This window comes from Thamnophis elegans, chromosome 14 (genome assembly GCF_009769535.1).
Source record: "Thamnophis elegans isolate rThaEle1 chromosome 14, rThaEle1.pri, whole genome shotgun sequence".
NCBI classification, from domain to species: Eukaryota; Metazoa; Chordata; class Lepidosauria; order Squamata; family Colubridae; genus Thamnophis; species Thamnophis elegans.
In genome coordinates, this window is record NC_045554.1 from 48,723,618 (window position 1) to 48,746,450 (window position 22,833).

Genomic DNA, 22,833 nt, shown 5'->3' on the forward strand with positions numbered 1-22,833 from the left:
CTTGGGAGGCGCAGTTCCTGGGGGGGACGGAGCGGAAAGCCGCCGGCGGGGAGGCTCCCCTCGGCCCCTTGCGGGCTCCTGGCTGAGGGCCGGGGAGGGGGGCGCCCCTCTGCTCCGGGGACGCGGCCGAGGGATGGCACCGCCTGAGCCCGGCCTCCCCTTGAACGAGACAAGCGGGGGGCTGAAAGGGAGGGGTGGGAGGGGGTCCCTTGGCGGGGGCTGCAACCTTCCAGGGCGCTGCGGACTAAGGCCGGCCGGGGGTCGTGACTGCCCCCCGCCACCTCCCCATGAAGAAGCCAGGCCGGGGGGCGGGCGGGGTGCTGGGGCGCCCCCGGAGGGTCCCGGGCGGCGGCGCAGGGTCCGGCAGGGGCGGGGCGGGTGCGCGGCGCCTTTAAGAGCGCAGCGCGGGAAAAGGGTGGGCGGGGCTTAGGCGGCCCGGGAAAAGTGGCCACATTGTAGCGGCGGCGGCGGAGATGGCGCAGCTCCGCCTGACCCGCTTCTTCCCGCAGAGCAAGGCCGGGCCGGGGCAGCCGCGGGGCGCCAAGCGGCGGAAAGGGGCGGCGGGGGAGCCGGGACTGGAGCCGGGCGCCGACCGGGCCAGCCCCGAGCAGAAGCCGCCGCTGGTTCCGCCGGGGACTCCGCTCGGCTCCGGACCCCCGCCGGCCGGGCCGCGCAGCAGGAAGAGGCGCCGCTCGGAGCCCGAGCTGGAAGCGGAGCGAGGCCCCGCCGCCCCGCATCGCCGCCCGCCCGAAGGGGGCGCCAGGAAGAGGCTCCTGATGGCCGAGGAGGAAGAAGAGGGGCCGCCGGCGGTGAGTGGCCCCTCTTGCCCTCCCCCGCGGCCCTCCCTGCAGGGTCCCTTCGCCCGGGTGGGCGGCGCGGTCAAAGGCCGCCGGCGGCATCCGAGCCCCGCTCTGGGCGCAGCCACGTTGAGCCCGCTCGGATTAAGCCCGCGATCCGGTCCGGCTGGGGGAATTGGGGGGGGGGGTCTGCTTGGTCTCCACGTGTTGCTCTGAAGGTCTCTGACCCGGGCTGATACTAGGTTGTGTGAACAGAACCCCCGTGTCCTGCCAATCTCCCCTACAAAGTGGCTTCTGGGCCTCCCCTCCTGGCTTGCCCCATCTCAGCCAGGTGTTCTCGAGCCTGTGGCATCGGGGGGGGGGGGAACCCTGAGGGTTGACTGGCTGGGGAGTCTGAGGCTCTGCTTGTGTTCCAGGGCTCTGCTTGCCCCACGGTGTCCACCGCAGCTCTGGGGTCTCCCAGCCCCTCCTCCCTGGATAAGGAAGCAAAGGAGCTGGTGAACGAGATGCTCTCGCCTGGCTTGAAGTTGGGGGGCACCTCGGTGGCCGTGGCCAGTCCGGAGGAGAAGGTGAGGGCAGGGCTGGGTGAGGAATTCTGGGAGCTGAAGTCCCCGGGGCTTAAAAGTTGCCAAAATTGGACCCTCCCCCTGCATTGCAGACTTGAACTGACCTAAGACACCAGTGCCAATCCTGCTCACCCTCTCCTTGTGTCTTGGCCAGCCTTCTTTGCTCTTCCCCCACCTCTAAAGCAGCTTCCAAACTTCCTTGTTCCTTGGGGGGGGCGGGTATTTTGCAAAGCGGGCACTGCTTCATTGCTCAACCCCAGCAGACAGGGAGGAGGGGGCAGCCACCTTGCTGAGATCTCCACCTCCTGGCGCAGGATGCACCCCAAAAGCAGCTCCTGGAGTTGAGGGGCCGCCTGGGCAAGATCCACAGCCTGGTGCAGAAGATCAAGGGCGGAGCTGCCAACCTAGAATCCAGCGGTGACCTAAAGAGCCGATTGAAACGGGCCCGGTTGCTGGAATCCCAGATTCGCCAGAGGAAACTCTCCCCAAAAGAGGAAAGGAAGGAGCCGGAATCCACCGCAGAGACCAGGTGGGGAAACGGCTCTGCCCACCGCGAAGCAGAGTTGGGGGCGGTGTGTGTGTGTGTCTGGGTCACTGGCACGACTGGCTCACCCGAGGGCAGGTCTGATTCAGTCAGCCGGATAGAGAAGGCCAGCGTTTGAAGCCCCCCTCTCCCCTCCTGGCTAGTGAGAAGGTGCCAGCCTACCAGCGCTTCCACACCCTCGCGGAAGACGTGCCCCCCGGCCTGCTCCTGCCCTATAAGTACAAAGTGCTGGCCGAGATGTTCCGCAGCACAGACACCCTCGTGGCCATGATGTTCAACCGCCTGGAAGCGGTCACCTTTGCCAAGGTCAAGAAAGGCGTGCAGGAGATGACCCGCAAGTGAGTTTCCTTTCAGGCACTGGGTGGGAGGCTGCTGGGCACCCGGGCAAGCAGGGCTTCAGGCCGGGAGGCTCCAACCTTGGCCATTTTAAGTCTTGTGGGCTGTTGTAATATAGTTCCTTGGGTAGGCGTAGTGGTCACCCATGGCCCAGTTCATAACGGGGCATGCAGAGCCACGCTGAACCACACAGGAGAAAACAAACTCCTAAAACTCCATAACATCCTGATAGTGCATAACATAACATCCTGAGATGTGCCCTACCAATGACGCCCAGGATTTGACCATATATAGAGAGAACTTCCCTGAGCAGTAGATTAGAAATTGTACTTTTACAGGCTGTTTTTAACCACATGCTATTGCTCCTCCTGCCTTTGTCCTATCTCAATAAAAGGGGCTCTCAGACCCCCAATCTGATTGTCGCTCCATCCCGAGAAAGGTCGTCTCCTGTCTTTTCTCACCATTGGCCTCATGTGCGAACCACGGGAATGTTACAGTGGGCTTCAACTCCCAGAGTTCCCCAGCCAGCCGATGGATGAGGCTTGGACACCCGTCCAGATGCAAGACTGGAGCTTTCCGTGGGGCTGAACTGAGGAGGCTTCTTCCCATCCACGCAGGGCCCGCTTTGGGCTTGGCCACGAAAGCTGATGTTGCCCCCTAAACTGCTTCCTGTCCTGTAGGCGCTTTGAGGAACGACACCTGGGACAGATAAAGGCGGTGTACCCAGGCTCTTACGTTCTGCGCCAAGAGAGAAACATCCCTTCCTTCGGTGGACCGGGCAAGCCAGGCAGCTACCAGCTGACTATCGAACCAGGGCTGGGAACAGGTGGGTCTGGCCCGGAGGCCCCCTGCCTCGTACAGCAGCCCCCGAGAACCAAGGAAAGGTGCCATGCGTTGTGTGAGCCCCCGCCTTGGTGTTTGTCTGCAGGGGGTGGCTGGGCGTTTCCCTCCCGCAAGGAAGGTTTTTCTGCCCCAGGTCCTGTCGGGAAACAAGGACCTCTGATGCCACCCCCTTCCTGGCTTCCCTAAGGCCTGTGGGGTTGGGGCTAAGATTGGAGGGGGTCACCCTGAGCATTGCCACTTGTGCACTGATTCCTCCTCTCTCTCTCCCAGGGGAGAAGTTGACCGCATCCCGGCTGATGGAACGCCGGAGCATCTTCTCCAAGAACTTGACGGCCAGGGTCAAGGAGCACCACAAGGCAAGCACTTCCAGGGGTGGAAGCTTGGCACCACTTCCTCCCCTGCTGGCAGAGCAGGAAGGTGGCCTTTCCCAGGCCTTGAGACTTGTGTTTGGCCTCCCACCAGGCGTTCCTGGCTTCTCTGGACCCTCCGATGGTGATAGCGGAGGACAAGTTGACCCGCTGGCACCCTCACTTCCGGGTAGACGAAGTGCCTGACGTCGTGCCCGCTGAGCTGCCCCAGCCTCCCCACGTGGACAAGGTCACCACCGCGCAGGAGGTTCTGGCTAAGGCACAAGGCATGCTGACGCCCAAGGTACAGCCCTGGGGGGGTGCGGAGGGGGGCAGTTTTGCCACTGGTTGAGCTGTACACACAAGCCTTTTTTGCAAATGGTTTTTAAAAATAGCGCCTGTGTTTTCGCCTCCCCAAACAGATGGAAAAGGCGCTAGCCAACCTGGTGCTAAGGACGGCAGACAGCAGCCCCTCCAGCCCGGAACCCCCTCGCCTGGCTCTGCCCGGAACCCCCAACAGCCTGAAAGGCGTCTCACAGTCCTTAGTAGAAAGGGTGAGTTTACCCGCCCCTCGAGCTGTGGCTGCTGCTAACTCAGGGCAGCCAGTTTCCCTGTCTGAGCTCCAGCTTCTATACCTTCAACAATAGCAATAGTAGTTAGACTTATATACCGCTTCATAGGGCTTTCAGCCCTCTCTAAGCGGTTTACAGAGTCAGCATATCGCCCCCAACAACAATCCGGGTCCTCATTTCACCCACCTCGGAAGGATGGAAGGCTGAGTCAACCCTGAGCCGGTGAGATTAGAACCGCCGAACTGCAGATAACAGTCAGCTGAAGTGGCCTGCAGTGCTGCATTTAACCACTGCGCCACCTTGGCAACTAGCTTTGTATCTCTTCCTCCTCTGGCGGTGGGAGATCATGGCCACCCCTCCTCTTACAGGCTTTCCCCAACGGTGGGGACTTCCAAGACCTGCTGGGGAATTCTGGGAGTTGAAGTCCACAGGTCTTGCCAAAGTTGGGAAACCCTGCCGTAGGAAAAAGTCAAAGCTGGGCACCCTCAGGGTTCTGGTGCCCAGGAACCAGATGCCTACGGCTGGAATTCCACCAGTGGTGCCAAAGAGCGCCCCCTTACCCACCTCCTCTCTCCCCAGGTCAGGGCCAAGGAGGCTCAGAAGCTGCAGGCGCTGATGACCCGGAACCCCCAGCAGGAGCAGCGCCTGGCCATGCTGGCCCGCCTGCCGGAGATGGCCCGTCTCCTGCGCAACGTCTTCGTGGCCGAGAAGAAGCAAGCCCTCTCCATGGAGGTGGCATGCCAGCGGATGATAGACAGCTACCAGGCGCTCATGCCCACGGGTAAGGCAGGCAGGCGGGTGGTGGGCGTTAGGGAAGGGAGGAGGCTGCCTGCTGCCAACTAGGCCTAGTTCCCCAACAGGAAAACCACTCCAGGGGAGCCTGGACTGAGAGTTCTCCGGCTGAGCCACAAGGCCTCTCCGGGATCTTAAAAGAGCTGTGGATTTCAACTCCCCAGAAATCCCCCGTCCGCCAGCCAGCCATCTCTTTTTAAGTCCGCAAATCCACAGGTTTTGCCACCCATGCCAGAATTTGCCACCGTTGGACACCCCTGGCTTAAACCGTTTAAAGTTTGAGCGGATCAGTTCCCCTAAATCAAGCACTGCGTTAGATTTAGTGCAGCAGAGATTCAGCCGGAAACGCAGACTGGAGATCTGATCTGCAGAAGAAATGCTGTCCTGCTGAATTGAGATTTCAGTCCCCCCCACAGTGCTTCCCCCGTGAATAGCAATAGCAGTTAGACTTATATACCGCTTCATAGGGCTTTCAGCCCTCTCTAAGCGGTTTAGAGAGTCAGCATATCACCCCCACAGTCTGGGTCCTCATTTCACCCACCTCGGAAGGATGGAAGGCTGAGTCAACCCTGAGCTGGTGAGATTAGAACCGCCGAACTGCAGATAACAGTCAGGTGAAATGGCCTGCAGTACTGCACCCTAACCACTGCACCACCTCGTCTAGACCACCACACACCCCAGCAATGGCTTCTCTGGTGTTTGGGATGCCCCCTGCCCATCGAGGACCCTCTTCACAATTGATGTGAATGTGGCAGGCTTCTTACGTGACCCCCTTTCCCCTGCAGGGGAGATGGAGAAACACCTCCGCCTCTTCGCAGAGCTCCTGCCGGATTGGGTGCGCGTCCTTGCCATTCGCCAGGAGAATTACCTGAAGCTGGACAAAGCCATGGATCTCAATATCATAACCGAGAGGCTAAAGGCGAGAAAGCGGGAAGAGGAGAAACTCTGATTTTTTTTTTTGGGGGGGGGGGGGGAGATGGCCAGAAAACGGACTTCCGGGGGGAAGCAACACCTTTGTCGCCTTTGTTCTAGATCAGTGTTTCTCAACCTTGGCAACTTGAAGATATCCGGACTTTAACTCCCAGAATTCCGGAGTTGAAGTCCGGACATCTTCAAGTTGCCAAGGTTGAGAAACACTGATCTAGATGGAAATAGGAGTGGATTTTTCTCTCCAATGGAAAACCCACAAGCTTTTTGGCAGAGCCAAGAAGGGGGGGGGGAGGCATCGTTACATGATTCAACAAACCACCTTTTTAAAGGCACAAAACATTTTTGTCTCTTGGCCAGTTTGGAGAAAGTATGGCTGCTTTTCCAGGAAGGGAGGGGGGGAAGGGAGGCTGGAATCCCACATCCTGTCCATGAGTCAAAGAGGAATGCTCTATTTTTTTTTCTTTTAAAGAAAGGCTTGTTCTGTCTTGAAATGTGATTTGCATACGAAACTTGGCATTAAACTCCACTTATACTTGAAGCTGGACAAGCTCATCTCTTACCACCCCTTCTTCCTAAGCCCAAGGCTGGTTCCGAAGCACAAACCCTTCTAAATCGCAGACCCCCCCCCCCCCCCTTGAGCAGTTCCACTGAGGCTTTTGGCCCCCTGGCACGCCAGACCCCTGAAGAGACGACCGGGTGACCCACAGGGCCTCAAGAAACCCCACCAGGGCCAGGGACAAGAGCAGCGTGTCTTTAATAGGAAATAGTTTTACAGAAGTGTTTCTTCTTTCTACTGATTTCTGGTGTAGCAAAATAAAGAGCCTTCTAGTCACAAAACGTAACTCTCCCCTTGCAGGGCAGAAAGCACATCCTTGCCTAGTGAGGAATGCGAACTATGCAGACGGACATGTTCAGCCTCTGGGATTAAGAGTGAATTGAAACGGATTTACGGTTGGGTTGCTTCAGACCCACCCAGCAAAAGGGACTTTCTGGAGGCAGTGGGGGGGGGGGGGCATCTTATTTCCCTCTAGCTTCTGGAAGGGAACATGAACGCATTGGAGATGAACACCACATCATCCTTCCTGGGAACAGACCCACACATGCTCCAGCTACATAACCAGTGGGGCTGTATTCCCAAAGTCCTTTGGCTGCCCTTGGTCCAGGTTTCAAATCGTACTTAAGGTACTACTCTGCTTGCCGCTTAAGCATGTAAGGGGCCACACTGGCACTTTCTGGATTGCTCAGGTTTTGGCCAGCATGTAGAGAAGTGGCAACACCCCCCCCCAACCCCCCTTGGGAAGTTCAAGATTGGGAATATTGGATGGTGGATGGAGCCGAGTTGCGGGGAGGACTGGCCCAAGGAATCAGTGGTATTGCAAGAGTGAGTAGAGGGGGAAGGGCTTCACGGCCTCTACACCTTTGAGGAAGGACAGCTCGATGAGCACCAGGCAATCCAGGATGTTGGCCTGCAGCTTTGTCATCAGCTCACAGGCGGCTCGCATGGTACCTGGGAGGGAAGGAGAAGAGCTGTTACGGCAGCCAAGTGAAGGTTGATGGAAAAATGTTGCCATAAATTTAGGTCTCTCCTTCAAGAGAGTGAGGTCTCTCGTAGTACCATATTTCTAAGCTCTCTTGTAGTAAAATATATAACGATGTCTCGAGGAAGCTGCTTCTGCTTTGCCAGCCAAGAATTAACGCGATAAGCTTTGTCGATTTGCCAGTCAAGGTTGGTCCCTAAATTTAGGTCTCGCCTTCAAGAGAGTGAGGTCTCTCTCCGTTCCCAGTTCAGCACCTTCGCCACGCTACCACCCTGGATGCCAACTATGATGGCCGCGTGGCCTCTGGGTGAGGTGCCGTCCTGGATGGGACTCGAAGGAATGGATCCTGCCCCACTTGTAGCCTTGCAACCGGCAGAGATGGTGGCCATACGGGGCAGGAGGCTGGAGGTGCTAACCTCCCATTTGATCCTTCACAGTTCTTAGCACCAGAAACAATATTGTGGCTGAACACCCTTCAATAAGAGCTTCTTATTTTCTGCTATAAAAATGGAACTTTTAAAAAGGACGTTGCAATTGCCCTGCCAAACCACAGCCTGAGTTCATCGCCCCCACCTCTTCTTCCTTTACAACTGAGTTCACTTGTGCCCTCCTGGGAATTCCCCGGATTTCCCCCAGGGCCCCCCCTCCCCGCCCCACCACAGGGTACAGCATGTCCCACAGCAGGAGAAGTTGCGAAGTGTCTCGAAACAATTCAGAAGTTGCAAAAGTTGTCCTGGTGTCGCAAGAAGCCACCAATTGCTTACCTCCCGTTGCCAGCAGATCGTCCACTATGATGACTTTCTGTCCTGGCTCCACTATGTCCTTCTGGACTTCCAATTCCGCCTGCAGGAAGGAGGGGAACAAACGGCCTTTCACCCTAATCCCACAGGTTGCCCTTGGCAGGTCAGCCAAAAAGCCACCAACAAGAGTTGGAAGGGACCTTGGAGGCCTTCTAGTCCAACCCCCTTCACAAGCAAGAGACCTTATACCATTTCAGACAAATGGTCGTCTTAATCTCTTCTTAAAAACCTCCTGTGTAAAAACCTCCCCACAACTTTGGTGCAACTTTGCTGGAGCTGCACAAACTCACCTTCCCATATTCCAGTGCGTAGGAGATGGATTCGGTGGCTCCCGGAAGCTTCCCTTTCTTGCGGATGAGCAGGAATCCAACCCCCAACCTCTGAGCCAAAACTGGGCCAAAGAGGAAGCCGCGGGAATCGAGGCCTGGCAGAAGACAGCGAGGAAAGGGGTCAGCCCTTCAGAGGGCAAGTCCATCAGGAGGGGCAGGAGGGAGTCTTGGCAAGCAGCAGGTGAGGAAACACACCTGTGCCCGAGGTCAAGGAAGCCGCCATTAAAACTTGGCACAATTGGGAGGAAGCGAAGTTCAGACTTCCTTTTGGCGCAGACGAGAAAGTTTAGGGATTGGGGAGCTTCTCCAAGGAAGACAGAAACAGGAGAAGGCAACAAAAGCGAAGACACGAAGAAGCTCTCAGGACAGTGTTTCTCAACCTTGGAGACTTTAAGTCCTGTGGATTTCAACTCCCAGAATCCCCCAGCCAGCATAGCTGGCTGGGGAATTCTGGGAGTTGAAGTCCACAGGACTTAAAGTCCCCAAGGTTGAGAAACACTGTCTTAGGACTTTGGGGGGAAATAGCTGTCACCAAATTGCAGGAAGAAGGGAGAGTTGCTGGCAGGAGTTCAGGTCCTGGGCTCCTTCCAGAGGGCTGGAGGGGCCTGGGTCTTTATCCATTGCATCCCACCCAAAGCTACACAACGGAGGAGGCTCTCTCTCTCTGTGTCTCACCTGCAATGTAGTCGATATCCTTGTGGGAGGCCCTGATGTGGGATTCCAGCAGGTCGATGGCTGCTTTGAACGCCACGGGGTCCTTCAACATAGGGCTGATGTCCCTGGGAGGGAGGTGGGGGAGAGAAGGAAAGGATGGGGAGGGCCGCCACAAGGCTGGAAAGGCCCCCTTCTTCGGTCCACTTCAAGGGGGGGGTGGGGCAGGGGGAGCCTGGCTTGATCCTGCTTGCCTTTCCAACGTGGGAATGGGTGGGGGGGCAGAGTTCCAGTTTCTAGGAGTTCCCTTCACGCCCCCACCCCGTTTGGCCTCCCTGAAAATGGGAGCTCTGGACGGGGCCGTCGAGCCGGCAAGAGGCTCGGGGAAGGGCGATCGAGAGACCCATAATCCCCTCCAACAAGCGCCTTCTCCCCGCGGAGGCTCCTCCTTTCCCCCCTCCTGGCTTCTCCTGCGGGCTGCCGCGCGGGGAAGAGCTCGGGGCTGCGGCCAGGTAAGGAAGGCAGAGCCCGCCGCCGCAGAGCCGTGGGGAGGGAGTGGGGGGGGGGATTCCCGGGTCTCTCGGGGAGGCGGCGGGGGAGTCCCGCGTTCGGATCCCGCCCAGGGCGCCTGCCACGAGGGCAGCCGCCTTTCTTGCTCGCCTGATTCTCCCCCGGCCGGGCCGGGCCGGGCAAAGGGCGCTCGGGCGGCTTCTTGGCTTCTGCCCCGAAGGGCAGCGAAGGGGGCGCCCCGCTCCCGCCCCGCGTGGCTCTCCCGGGCGCTTACCGGAACAGGACGCCGGGCGAGGGGAAGTCCGGGAAATCCCGGATCCGCTGGCGGATCAAGCGCCGCTTCTGCTCGTCCTCGGAGCTCATGGCGAAAAGGGCTGCTCCCTTCTCCGGAGGAAGGACTGGCATGCGCGGGGAGGAACCACTGCGCCGGAGCGGGGGAGGCAGGGAAGGGCTCCCGGGTCACTCAGCGGTGCCTCCCCCTTGCAGGACAGGGTGGGCCGTTCCGGGAAGCCGCCACGCCTCCCCCGGCTGCGCCAAGGTGCGCGCAAGGTGCCAGGTGGGCTCGGCCCTCCTCCTCCTCCTCCTCCCCTTTTCCCCTCGCAGGCGGGGCACAAGAGCGGCTGAGCAAAGGGACCCCCCAACCCCCGCCCGCCCCACGCAAAGGTTTTGCTCCTCTTGGAGGAGAAGCGAAGCGTTTCCAAAGGGGGGAAAGTAAGAGAGCCCAGTTGCCTCTCCAAAGAAAGCCCCCTTGGGACAACCTGGAGGACGAAGAGCCTCCATGGATGCAGCCTTTGCTCTCATCCCCGAGGGAGCCTTGGGGCACGGACATCCAAAGTCCCGGTGTCAGCCTCTTGCTTCGGCTGCCATTGAAACGGGGAGGGGGGGGGCATGGTATTTGGGAGGGGAATCATGATGTGCTGGAGGAAGATTCTAGACCAGTGTTTCTCAACCTTGGCCACTTGAAGATGTCCGGACTTCAACTCCCAGAATTCCCCAGTTAGCAAAACTGGGAATTGAATTCCAGAGGTCTTAAAAGTTGGGGGATTCTGGGAATTGAAGTCCACAAGTCTTAAATGTGGCCAAGGTTGGGACACTTTAGAACAGTGTTTCTCAACCTTGGCCACTTGAAGATGTCCGGACTTCAATTCCCAGAATTCCCCAGCCAGCATTCGCTGGCTGGGGAATTCTAGGAGTTGAAGTCCGGACATCTTCAAGTGGCCAAGGTTGAGAAACACTGTTCTAAACGCTGTCCTGACCACCTTACTGCGCATATGGAGGGAGTTTCCCGCCAAGGTTAACGGTCCAGCATTCCATCCTGGTGATGCCTTTTGAAGTTATCTCCCACCTGACAGTTGGGTGCATTATAATTGGACTATGGACTGGGGTGCCAAGGGGAGGGGATTGAATTATACATGATATTATTTGCTTTCGCGCCTAGTTAACCAGATTCAGCTTCGCTTTGCTACTGTCCGTTTGTAATTAGTAAAAGTACACTTGATTTGAAACAAAGGGAGTTGAGTGGTTTCTTTCCTGATTACTAAATGAAGTCGCAGCTGACACCCGGTCTCGAAGGCCTCCTAGTAACATCCATTGCTTTATTTTGGCAAAGGATTTCCCCGAAAAAGAGACGACCACGGACCGCTCAAATATATAACCAGCCTTCATTTCTTACAAATGCTCAGCAGTATTAAAAAATTGGCCTCAACAGATATAAAACTGATTCATTTTTTTTTAAAAAAAAACCACAGTAGCAGAAGCTCCTTCATGTAAGGATTTGGCTCTTCCCGAAAAGCAGGTGGTCCTCACTGCAGAGCACCTGAGTCTTGAAAAGGCTTTGGCTGATCCCAAGACGGCCCTCCGGATCCAAGAGGGGGGCAAATCTCTTCCCCTGCAGCCCATTCCTCCCTGCAAGAAGATCAAGCGGGGTTTTTTCCCCCCCATTTCCGGAGAGGTTCATTTCAGACAGATTAAAACCGTCCCAGTGCAAAGATAGAAGACGGGGCCAAAGCAACCCCTCTGAGATGATTCTTGGGATGGATTCTTCTGAACAAGCAGCAGCAGCAGCCGGAGTCACCTTCTCAGAGGAGGGGGGGTGCACAACAGTTGCTGGACAGTGGATTGCCAAGGCCAGGCCCTCAGTGTGGCCAAAAGCATTTCTTTGGGTCAGGAGGGGGAGCTTTCAAACACTTCCCCAGCTTCTCACAGCCTGGAGGAGCCCAGTTCTGGAAGACAGACAGACAGACAGACAGAGTGTGTGTGAGTCAGCCCTCATCACACAAACAAGGATTCTTGTGCCAGGGTGCACGCCAGTCCTGGATCCCTCGGCTTCCCCAAAAGTGGCACTGTTGGAAGTGGAGCTGAAACCCTTGCAAAGCCAGTGTGGGTCTTGGTCCTGTGACTGAGATGCAGTGGCTCCCCTTCCCCACCTTAAGAGCCCTTGCCCTCCCCCCTCCCGACTCCCCACAGCTCCTATGCTGCAGCTTTCGCAGGGGAAATGCCACAAACATCAGTGCTGGTTATGGCTGATGGATCAGCCCACTGGATGAGAACAGCCATGCCGGGTATCCCTCAGGTGTTCAGCACAGGCCAAACTAGAGAGGGTGGAGCTCTAGGTTCTACCACAAAACCGCGGATGACAAAATCGTGGTCGACGAAAGCGCGTATGTGACGTCATCACAGCGCGACGAAAAACATCGAAAAAGATCGAAAAATGTAAAAATAAAGCTAAAACCTTCCCCTACCCCCCCCAAACCTAACCCTTAACCTAAACCTAAACCTAACGCTAACCCTTAACCTAACGCTAAACGTAACGCTAACGCTCTAACCCTAACCCTTAACCTAACCCTTACCTTTATGTGAATCGGCTTGCTGTAATTTAATTTTTATTTCAATTTTTCGATCTTTTTTGTCGCGTTGTGATGACGTCACATACGCGATTTCGTCGACCGCGCTTTTGTGGAACGCGCTTTTGACGGGTCACAGAGCTCTAAGGCCTCCCCGTCCCCAGGATGTGAATGAACCAAGAAAGGAGGCCAGCTGAGCCACTGAAAATTCGAAATAGACTGGGCAGCCATTGGACGGTGTAGGACACCCTACCTCGAGCAGGGGATTGGACTAGAAGACCTCTGAGGGCCCTGCCAGCCCTAGGATCCCATGCTGTGTGTTCTAGAGCCGAGGTGGCGCAGTGGTTAAATGCAGTGGTTAAGGTGCAGTACTGCAGGCCACTTCAGCTGACTGCAGTTCTGCAGTTCGGCTGTTCAAATCTCACCGGCTCAAGGTTGACTCAGCCTTCCATCCTTCCGAGGTGGGTGAAATGAGGACCCAGATTGTTGTTGGGGGCGATATGCTGACTCTGTAAACCGCTTAGAGAAGGCTGAAAGACCTATGAAGCGGTATATAAGCCTAACTATTGCTATTGCGTAGTCTTTTGCACGGTGGGGTTCTTCCTTTTGGGCTCGAAGATGCACCTTTTGTCACTCAAGGCCCTTGGCCGATGCTCCGCAATGGTTTAGCACGGGCAGTTTGCGGAGCTGCTGCCAGGAGCCTCGGGAGGCCAGGAGGGGTGAGGCCGATAAGAACATTTGTGCTTTAATGAGCAGTTTGATGGATTAGTCTGGCCACTGATGGATTAGAAGGCATTTACATAGCGACACTGAAGGGGGGGGGGGGGAACCAGCCATGGTCCCCCTGAGGCTTGCTGGAATTGGCTCAAATTGGGCAGAGGAGAGGCAATGTCAGGAGGGAGAGAAGGCTCTTCAGGCGCCCAAGGAGGGAACGTCCCTTCCTGGAGGGTGGGCAGGGGGGAGAGGAGAAGGGTCGGGAGAGGGTAGCCAACCGCTGGAGTGAGGGGGGTGGGCTGCGTGTGCCATGTGCCAAGGCTAAAAAACCATGGAAGTCTTTCCGGCCATTCAGGAGGAGGAAGAGAAGGCTTTGCCAAAGCCAGCTGCCAACCGTGGGCACTAGGAGAGAGAAACCATCCAGGCAAAATCCTTTGCTCCTTCTGAGTCTCCTTTCCTCTTTCTTCAGACCAAACCCTTTGTGAAGCAGCCCCTTCCCCTTCAAAACCCATCTGGACAAAGATGCAGAGCCAACTTCCCCCACGTCGGCTAATGCGAACCAGCCCCGGACGGCCGGTCAGCCCATCGGCTGTCCCCACTTCTCTGCCAACCTGTGCCATCTTCCTCTTCTCTTCCTTGCACGCTGGTAAAGGCTGCCCCACCCACTTCCACCTGCTACCGAGCGTTTACAGCGCCTTCTCCCTGCACAGCTCCAACTTTCCCTTTCTCATCCACCCATGGACGAATCTGGCCGTCAGTTGCTGAAGGGCCATCCTCGCCCACTCCGTCCTGCTGGCCTTCCTTTCAGGGGTTTTGCTGAGGAGAGTCTGCCTGCCTGCCTGCCTACCTGGCCCAGCCCCTTCCCGGAGCTCTGAATTCTGCATGGCTGACACCAGGGGGCAATGATGCCCAACCAGAAGAGCAGGAGGCCCTGGGAAGCCCATCAGCTTTCAAAGCCCACTTTCCAATGCTAAGGGAGGAAGTGAAGCTATGGGGCAGAAGGCATTCATTCTCATCCCATTAAGCTCAGCCACTCGAGAGGCTCGCAGGGGGAGCCTTCTGCGCCGCAAAGGGTGCCTCCCTGTTGTGGTTTTGATTCAGGTTATGTAAAGCAAGCCATTGTGGCTTCTAAACTATGGCTTGTGGCTTAGGCCAATGTGAACCCAGGGAATTGTGGTTTATTGATTAAGAGGTCATTCCATAGACCTTGGCCTAGGGCCCTGGCTGAACTAGAACTGCTGCAGAGGCCTGCTCTCTTCCCATCTCGGGCACCCTCAAACGACAGCCCTGTTGTAATATAGTTGCAGAGCCACGCTGAACCACACAGGAGAAAACAAACTCCTAAAACTCCATAACATCCTGATAGTGCATAACATAACATCCTGAGATGTGCCCTACCAATGACGCCCAGGATTTGACCATATATAGACAGAACTTCCCTGAGCAGTAGATTAGAAATTGTACTTTTACAGGCTGTTTTTAAGCACATGCTATTGCTCCTCCTGCCTTTGTCCTATCTCAATAAAAGGGGCTCTCAGACCCCCAATCTGGGTCGCTCCATCCCGAGAAAGGACGTGTCCTGTCTTTTCTCCACATTGGCCTCATGGGCGAACCACGGGAACGTTACACAGCCCGCCAACGCCAAGCCTTACCATGACTGCCCTGTCGCAGACGTTCAGCTGAGGCTGCCCCGGGACCAGCGTGGCCTTGTGCTCTTGGACGACGGGAGAGACTCTTTCCAAAACAAACTGGTATTCGGCACTGGAGAAGCTGAAATGGAACCACACAGCTTTCACGCAGCCCCAAAGCCAGGAACACGTCCTGCTGTTACTCCCAACTGTTTCCTAAGCCGTAGGTTGGTTGAGGACACGCCAGCCAGCCAAGCCAGCCAACTGAAGCTTTGTAGAATCCCCGAACCGGATGGGTCCATTTGAGCCCATCCAGTCTGACCTCTTGTTCAACGCAAGAATCCCAATGAAAGCAACCCCCACAGGTGACTGTCTAGTATCTTCCCAAACCCCTCGAGGGAAGGGGAACTTCCCTCCTCCCTGGGGATCAGGGTACGTGTCCCAGGTTTCTAAAAATCCAAAGTGTTTCTCATCAATTGCTTCCTGATCCTTTCCAGTTAAGGGTCTCAGAGGCTGAAACGGAAGATTTCTGCCTCTAGAGCAGACCCCCTCCCACTCCCCAGTCCCTAACAGAGCTGTGGCTCTTGGGGGAGATCAACAACCCCACCCCCACCCCCATAGGAGAAAGTTCCCATCACTCGTTGCACTAACTGCTCTAGGCAGAGGGAAGGGAGTTAGTTGCTGGGGTTTTGGCCCCTACCTTAAGGAGCAGCCCCTCCCTCCTCTTGGCCCCCTTATTTTTATCAGGATTATAAACATTGGCAGGTATTTGTTTAAGTGGATTAATGGCGGTGTTCTTTCAAGCACATCTTAGGGCTGAGACTCGGCAATCTCATTCTGTCTGTCTTATTAAAAGTCCCCGCGGGAACAAACAAGTGCAAATCACATTCGGAGACCAAAAGGAAACCACTCAGGCTTCCTTTCCGCTTCCTGTCCGACCTCACGCTGGTGCCCAGCTGTCTTCCTCCTCCAAGATCCACCGCACTCACAAGCCTGGGGGTGTCTCGTGGCAGCCCTTTTCGCAAACGCCAATCAATAGCATCCTCTTGGGCAACCCTCCAGTGCCCCAAAGGAAGTGTGTGATGTGTGTCTCATTGCTTGCAATCAAGCTGACCGGGGGGGAGGGAGTTGGACCACCACCCTGAGCAAGGAGGAAGGAAGCTGGCAAAGGGAAGTTGCCCGGCTGGTGTATCTGATCTTGCTTGCTCAGCTAGGAAGTCAAGCTTTAAGGCAGTGTTTCTCAACCTTGGCCACTTGAAGATGTCCGGACTTCAACTCCCAGAATTCCCCAGCCAGCATTCGCTGGCTGGGGAATTCTGGGAGTTGAAGTCCGGACATCTTCAAGTGGCCAAGGTTGAGAAACACTGCTTTAAGGGATCTACCGCACAGCAGGACAGATCCTGTGCTATGGAGAAGCAGACCCTCTGTGACAGTATTTTCCAATATTGGCGACTTTCAGAGGCCTGGCCTTCAACCCTCAGAATGCAATAAATCCCCAGCAGGCTAGCTGGGGAACTCTGGGAGTTGAAGTCCAGACCTCTTAACATCAATCACCGAGGTTGAGAAACCCTACCGTACAAGGACAGGCAAAAGAGACCCAGATGGAGGCAGCTTAACCACCTTGAGGACCCCGGAATGGCCTGCTCAACTCAAGGCAGAACGGAAGCCTGGTTCTCCTGCAGACAGGCCTCGGGCTCCCATCCTCCACTAAGGGGAAGGCAGCAGCACCCATCCACAAACTGGTGGCAGTCCAGTCCCGGTCACCCCTCTGCTCCCAGAGGGATGGAGGTGCTTGGCAAGGCCAAAAATCAAGGGAGCTCAGTTCGAATCCACAATGTTCGTGGCAGCCGTGGAGCTATGCCTGGCACAGGTGTCTCGAATGCCTCTGCCAAGCGACACACCGCTCTGCCCGCGGGATGCCCTCGATTTGCATTCCGTCTCTCCAACCCTCCTCAAGGGCGGCTGGGAATTGCAGCGGAAGAATGAAAGGGAAGAGCCAGCCAGCGCTGGGTGAGCAGGTGGTGCGGAGGGGAAGCCGCCTGCGAGATTCCCCCCTGTGTACCGGAATTATTCCAGACTCTGGATGAAGGCACGGAGTGGACTGGAGCCCAGGGTCATTACACTAATTAACACTTTACCTCCGGGAGGTCCCCGGAGGGCCAATCAGGAATGGAAGGGGAGGCAGGTGGTCCCAGGCACAGGTGTGATGTGTGTTTAGTTCATTTAGCGTAATTGTGCCCCCCCCGCAATCTGTCCCTTCTCCCCCGCCCCCCACTTGCAGGGGATCCGGAGGACGGAGCTCACTCCGTGGTTAACCCTGCTGGGGCCTGCAGCAACATCAGCTCGGAATTGAGAGGAAGGGGTGGGGGCGGGTAGCACACCAGCTTCCCCCCACCAGTCCTGTCTCAGGTTCTTTGCCCTCCCTTTCCAGCATGGCTGCGAATCCGAGGAGCGGGAACCCTGGGGGCAAAATGGTTTGGGTCATCTGCAAAGGTGGGGTGGGGGCTTCCCCCCTGCTTCTAGAATTTCTCCCCCTGGGAGGCTGACCTGGCTCCACCTGAAGCTTCTTTTTGTGTCCTTTCATCTTTTACACCAGAGGGCTGCTTGGCCCTATCCAGGGTTACTCAACCTCAGCAACTCCAGATGTGTGGATTGCAATTCGCGGCCGGCTGGGGAATTCTGGGAGTTGAAGTGCACACATCTTCAGTTGCTGAGGGTTGATTTTCATAGCTCTGCTTGCGCCTTCACAGAAGAAGCCTCCGTCTCCCCAATGGCCACCTACGGGAAAAAGGGGCCAGAGGCCAAGCCTCCCGTGGGCCCCAGCATTCGTCCCCTTCCCCGTGGACAGGGATCCGGTTGCTTTGCTGGCCTGCAGGCAACACAGCCCTTCTGCCACGTGCCTGAAGTCAAATTACCTTTGGACAAGTGATTGCCCCCCACCCACAATTAGCATAGGCACCCCTGACATGCTGGCTGCCAAGGGGGACAATTAAGTTAAATTAACACAGAGACTCACAAGCTGCCTGCGGCCCTGGAAGAAAACCTGGGGTGTTTCTCCCATGACTGGAGTTTAACCTGAGCCCTTTCCAAAACCAGCTTCCTCTGGATTGATCCGTGGAGCGGAGGAGACGGAATCACCCAAGGCTCCCCCAGTGGCGCTGCCTTTCTGCCCACCAGCACGTCCCCCGGAACCCCTTTCCCTTCCCTGGATGGGAGGCTCCCCTCGCCCAGGTACCCTCCCTCTCACCTGATCGGATACTTCTCTCCAGGGTCCTTCCCCAAGTGGAAGATCAGGGGGAGCTTGGAGTGCTCCACTTGCTGGTGGGTGGTGACTCCGGAGACATTCTGCCCCGGGCAGAAATCGATGCCCTGCAACACCAGGAAAGGAGGAGGAGGTCAGTAGGGGGGACGAGGGAGGGGCCAGGGGGCAAAGGGAGGCAAAGGAGCTGCAGCAGAGGCCCAAATGGTTTCCGCCTTCATTAGCCGGCATCTCACCCATCTCTCTCCATCCAGCAGAAGCCACATCTGGGCCTTTGGTGCATCAAGATAAGATGCGGACTGTTCCTTTGGGGACCAGTTTTCTCCCCTTCTAACTTACTTACTGTACCCTCCACATGCCCGTCCGGTGGACTCTGGGGATTCTCAGTCCTCCAGGTCAGGGTTATCCCAAAGGTACTTTTCCAAAAGGCAACTGGACTTTCTTGGTTTTTCCCTTGAAGACGTTTCACTCCTCATCCAAGAAGAAGCTTCTTCAGTTCTCTTCACTGAAGAAGCTTCTTGGATGAGAAGCGAAACGTTTTCAAGAAAAGAAAACCCCAAAGAAAGTCCAGTTGCCTTTTGGAAAATTTCCTTTGGGACGTCCGTCCATAATGTCAGGAGTTGCCAGGAGTCCGCCCTCTGCATTCGTTCACCAACACATGGGCCCACAAGAGCGCAGCCTGGAACACCTCCGGGGCAGCCCAGATGTTGTAGGGACAGCAGTGCTTCTCAGCAACCTGCCTGGCTGAAAAAGGTTCCGTGACAGATGAAACCCTTCCCAGCCCTCATGACACCAGCCATCGCACCCAGGACGGGCTCGGTCCAGATCTACACAGGTGGCAAAAGGACAACAGGCGTGGCAGGAAAGAGGGCAAGTTCTCCCCTCTCTCTCGTTTTCTCTCTCCCTGGGCATTATTTCTTAATCCTTCATAGGAAAGCACTCATGGGTAGAAGTGCCAACCCTTTGCCTCAGATGGAATTCTCCATCCTGGCATGTCCAGACTATATTATCTCATTCTTGCCTCCACCTTGGCAGAGTCAGGGAAGGAACACACGCGCCTCTTCCAGGAACTTCCTCCTTGCCTATCGCTGAGGGTCACAGCAGCCCAGCCCAGATTCCCCCCAGGGCCCCCCCCCTCCAAGGCCATCTTTCCAGACTGCCGTTGCTTCCCAGAAGACCAAGGGGGCTATTAAGGGAGGGAGGGAGGGAGGGAGGGCAGGGAGGTGGCGCAGCTGCACTCTGCTTGCACATAAAACAAGCCTTCAGCCAAAAGTCTCTTCGCAGACGTTGGAGGGGATGTGATTGGCAAACAATTTTCTCAAAATATCCCCGTGTGTCTTTAATGGATAGGCTGGTCAGTGGAGCAGCTAATATTCTGCTTTTCAATAAGGTAAGAAAGGTTAGAAGCTCCTGAAATCCCATTTACCTACACAAATCCCTGTCTCAGTGGCAGGGAAGGAAGGAAGGAAGGAAGGAAGGAAGGAAGGGCTTTGATAATCTGCATCCATTCAACCTTCGAATGGATTTTGAATGTCTATGGAGGCAATGGACCTTTTCACCTTTGGCTGCCCAGAGACCCAGCAAGCTTGGCTTTTCTGAAAAGCCCAAATCTCTTCCGAGAGAGGAAAACAACACAACGACAACAGCTAATAAAAGGCAAAGCCAGAACGATTGTAATTTGGACGCACATCAAAAGGGCCGTTTAATTAACTGCAGGCTCATTAGTATGGGGTGCCTATAGTGCAAATGTGGTTTTTTTGCAGGAGAATTTATTCTATGGTATTTGCTGCCATGCTGCTCTGTTTACAGAATCAGTTGTCTTCTCATGTTAACACACGACTGAAATTAGGCAGTCAACTAATCACCAAGGGGGGGCTTAAAATCCGTCTGCCGGTCATTAGACACAGATCTCCTCCCTCTGGGTGGCAGCGTCACAGAGTCCACACAGATTTCCAAGGAAGAATGTCCGGGGGAGCCTTGTGGCTGGGCCGCTGTCCCTCTCTCCAAGCAGGGATTCCTTGGGCCAACTCGGTTATTCCCGAGAGAATAACCTCCTTTCTTGAAGAGGGACACTCTGCTCCCTCCACCAAAGGTCTTCGTACCTTTGCACATCCTTATCTGGTGCCACTCAAACACGAAGGCTCTCCTCTGTACACCTTGTGCATTGCTTAGAACAGAATTTCCCAACCTTGGTGACTTGAAGATGTCTGGATTTCAATTTCCAGCTATGCTGGCTGAGGAATTCTGGGAGTTGAGAGAGCCTGCCGCCAATTACCTCCCACAGACCCATTAGATCTCACAGGGTTGGCCTCCTCCGGGTGCCATCTACCAGCCAATGCCACCTGGCTATTACCCGGGGGAGGGCCTTCTCTGTGGCAGCTCCGGCCCTCTGGAACGAACTCCCCGCAGGGATTCGGACCCTCACCTCTCTCCAGGCCTTCCGAAAAGACGTGAAAACCTGGCTTTGCCGGCAGGCCTGGGGTTGATGAGTTCCCTCCCCTCTCAACATGTATGGTTGCGCGACTGTTGTCTACTTTTATTATTTGTATTTTGTCTTTTATGTTCCCCCTTTTTTTCCCCCTTGAATTGTTCGCCGCCCTGAGTCCTCCCGGAGAAGGGCGGCATACAAATAATAAAATACAATACAATACAAAGTCCAGACATCTTCAAGTCACCAAGGTTGAGAAATACTGGCTTAGAATGCTACAGCAATCTATTTCATGTTGGCTGCAGTGAAGTGGCAGAAGTAGCTGCTAATCAAGATTAACAAATCCCACGGGACATCCGGTGTCCCCACCTGGAAGCTTTGAAGCCTAATACCAGGCGAAACAGGGAGTGTAAATTCTTAATAAAAGCACCTGGAAGATTTGCCAGACTTTTAAGAAATAGGCAATTAAGAAATATCCTCCACCCTCCTACCCAAAAATATGCCCAACAAACAGCACTCTGCTTTCACTCTCTTGTTGATATGCTGATGATGAAACATCCAGGGTCCATTTCTCAAGTATAAGGCAGAGCCTCCCTTCTTCAGGGATCATCAGGAGTGCCCTGGTCTGCCTCTGGCGCAGAATTCCAACCGTGTGATTTCCTCCCTCCAACACACACCAACCATTACGGCCACCCTGCTCTGGGGTTGCTGTGTTCCTGCATCTGTTTCCCAGCCAACAGCCCCAGATGCTCAAGAAATATAAACAAGAAGCTAAGCAGCAGGCGGATGCCAGTTGGCTTTCCGCAAGCACAGACGTTAACATCCTTTGATCTGGCAACCCATCACCTGGGTACCATCTCCATCCTTCTGCTGTGGATTCACTGTCTGCTCAGCCAACGCTGCCTTCCTGGCAACGGGAAGTCGAAATGTGCCTTCTGGATTCCAGACCGGGCCTCTCCTTTCCTAACGTGAACCCTTGCACTGCTGCGATGCAGGAGGTTTAGAATAAGGTAGGATCAGAGCGGGGAGAGGGAAGAGGGGGAGGCAAGAAGCAGAGGTTGGGCACCCAAATGGTCTACTCCCCAAGGCTGCCTTCACATCTGGGCAAGGCTGCGTTGGACGTGAGAGATGTGAATGGCCAAGAGTGGTGTCTTCATATGCCCCACTCCAGACCTGGGAAGCTGGCAGAGCTCCCCTTATCCTTTAACAGTGATAACCTCCCCCCCCCCCGATTATAAACCACTGAGACAAGCCTGGAAGAGGCGGGGGGAGTCCTAAAATCTCCCAAGTCAACGTGGCATTTGTAACAAAGCCTCTGCCTCCTTTTGAAACCTTCAAAACTCTTCAGCATCTCCAATTGATTCTCCAGTGCCTCTGAGATGGTAATCTGTCTGCCCAGATTTAAAGAGTTACCTATTATTACGTTCAGGGGAAAAAAGTGTTGTTTTTCATACCTTAGTTATTTACACCCATCTTCCCTTCTGCTCAACACAACCCATTAATCAAGGGCTGACAACTTAAAACTGTGCAAACAAGAACCACTTGTAAATCACAATGGCCCTTTTACAGCTTCTGGATGGCAGCTAAGTAAATATTCTTCCTCGGCCAGTTACAGCTGCAAAACGCCTCTGCCAGCTTCTTCTTAGCCAGGTGGATTTCCTGCTGAGATGCTTTGCATTTCTTCCTTTGGCACGTTGAGAAAAGCAGGTGCTTTTTGTAAGAACGGTGCCCTCTCTTGATAAGCTAAGCTAAACAGAATTGGGCAAATCCTGGACCAGGTTCCACAACCAGAGTAAAGGTCTTGAGGGACTAGGATGCCCCAGAATAACCACCTGTCCCTGAGGAGGAGATGCCTGTAGCTGCCTACTCCTATCACTTCTCACAGCAGAGAGAACGACACCCTTTGGGTCCCCAGAGACATTCGGAGAATGGTCTGGTCTACCCAAAGGAGCCTTCATCTCCTCCATTATCCCAGCCTTGAACTGAGGCAGCCCAGCCACTTCAGGACACGGGTCAGATCCCAAGAAGCCTCTAGGTCAGTGTTTCTCAACCTTGGCCACTTGAAGATGTCCCAACTTCAACTCCCAGGATTCCCCAGCCAGCATTCGCTGGCTGGGGAATTCTGGGAGTTGAAGTTGGGACATCTTCAAGTGGCCAAGGTTGAGAAACATTGACCTAGGTAAATTCGGCATTGTTCCCTTGGGTCCAGCAGAGCAAAACATCCAATCCAAAAGCTGCTTCATATCCACTGAGGAGGTCTCAGCCACTGCCGGCTGCTGCAACCCCTCTTCTCATGTTCAAGCATACGTGTTTAATATTCCCTTTTCATAAAGGAACCCACAACCTCAAGTATCTCCCAGCCTCACGATCAATAATATTGATTAAAAAAAACTGGAGACAGCAAAA

General features: G+C 55.2%; 3 protein-coding genes across 3 annotated transcripts in view; 1 reads left to right on the plus strand and 2 right to left on the minus strand.

Annotated features, from left to right (window-relative positions):
* The first annotated feature begins 441 nt into the window (after nucleotides 1-441).
* Nucleotides 442-6,830, plus strand: CDT1 (chromatin licensing and DNA replication factor 1). Its single transcript, XM_032230879.1, has 10 exons — nucleotides 442-809; nucleotides 1,214-1,366; nucleotides 1,678-1,892; nucleotides 2,051-2,245; nucleotides 2,924-3,069; nucleotides 3,357-3,442; nucleotides 3,549-3,737; nucleotides 3,856-3,987; nucleotides 4,585-4,786; nucleotides 5,583-6,830. Exons 1-10 carry the CDS (start codon nucleotides 474-476, stop codon nucleotides 5,744-5,746), a joined length of 1,818 nt encoding a protein of 605 aa, XP_032086770.1. The 5' UTR covers nucleotides 442-473; the 3' UTR covers nucleotides 5,747-6,830.
* Nucleotides 6,465-9,977, minus strand: APRT (adenine phosphoribosyltransferase). Its single transcript, XM_032230880.1, has 5 exons — nucleotides 9,830-9,977; nucleotides 9,070-9,173; nucleotides 8,356-8,489; nucleotides 8,030-8,108; nucleotides 6,465-7,234 (listed from the first exon to the last, which is right to left on the minus strand). The coding sequence occupies exons 1-5, from the start codon at nucleotides 9,958-9,960 to the stop codon at nucleotides 7,092-7,094; spliced, it is 591 nt and encodes a 196-aa protein (XP_032086771.1). The 5' UTR covers nucleotides 9,961-9,977; the 3' UTR covers nucleotides 6,465-7,091.
* Nucleotides 9,978-11,197: 1,220 nt separating this feature from the next.
* The window catches only part of GALNS (galactosamine (N-acetyl)-6-sulfatase), a 38,577-nt gene continuing 26,941 nt past the window's right edge, over nucleotides 11,198-22,833 (minus strand). The window contains exons 12-14 of the mRNA XM_032230623.1: nucleotides 17,988-18,109; nucleotides 14,765-14,882; nucleotides 11,198-11,777 (exon numbers count right to left, since the gene is read on the minus strand). Of these exons, the coding sequence (XP_032086514.1) occupies nucleotides 11,691-11,777; nucleotides 14,765-14,882; nucleotides 17,988-18,109 (327 nt within the window). The 3' untranslated portion in view covers nucleotides 11,198-11,690. The remainder of the gene's footprint in view (nucleotides 11,778-14,764; nucleotides 14,883-17,987; nucleotides 18,110-22,833) is intronic.

Bases quoted from the DNA above. Each gene is read 5' to 3' on its own strand.
- CDT1 (XM_032230879.1), top strand. From the start codon at position 474: ATGGCGCAGCTCCGCCTGACCCGCTTCTTCCCGCAGAGCAAGGCCGGG. The intron at 2,246-2,923 runs GTGAGTTTCCTT...CCTGTCCTGTAG, and splicing joins GTGCAGGAGATGACCCGCAA to GCGCTTTGAGGAACGACACC. The intron at 3,738-3,855 runs GTACAGCCCTGG...CTCCCCAAACAG, and splicing joins AAGGCATGCTGACGCCCAAG to ATGGAAAAGGCGCTAGCCAA.
- APRT (XM_032230880.1), bottom strand. From the start codon at position 9,960: ATGCCAGTCCTTCCTCCGGAGAAGGGAGCAGCCCTTTTCGCCATGAGC. The intron at 9,174-9,829 runs GTAAGCGCCCGG...CCTCCCTCCCAG, and splicing joins TCGCCCGGCGTCCTGTTCCG to GGACATCAGCCCTATGTTGA. The intron at 8,109-8,355 runs GTGAGTTTGTGC...TCCTTCCTGCAG, and splicing joins ACGCACTGGAATATGGGAAG to GCGGAATTGGAAGTCCAGAA.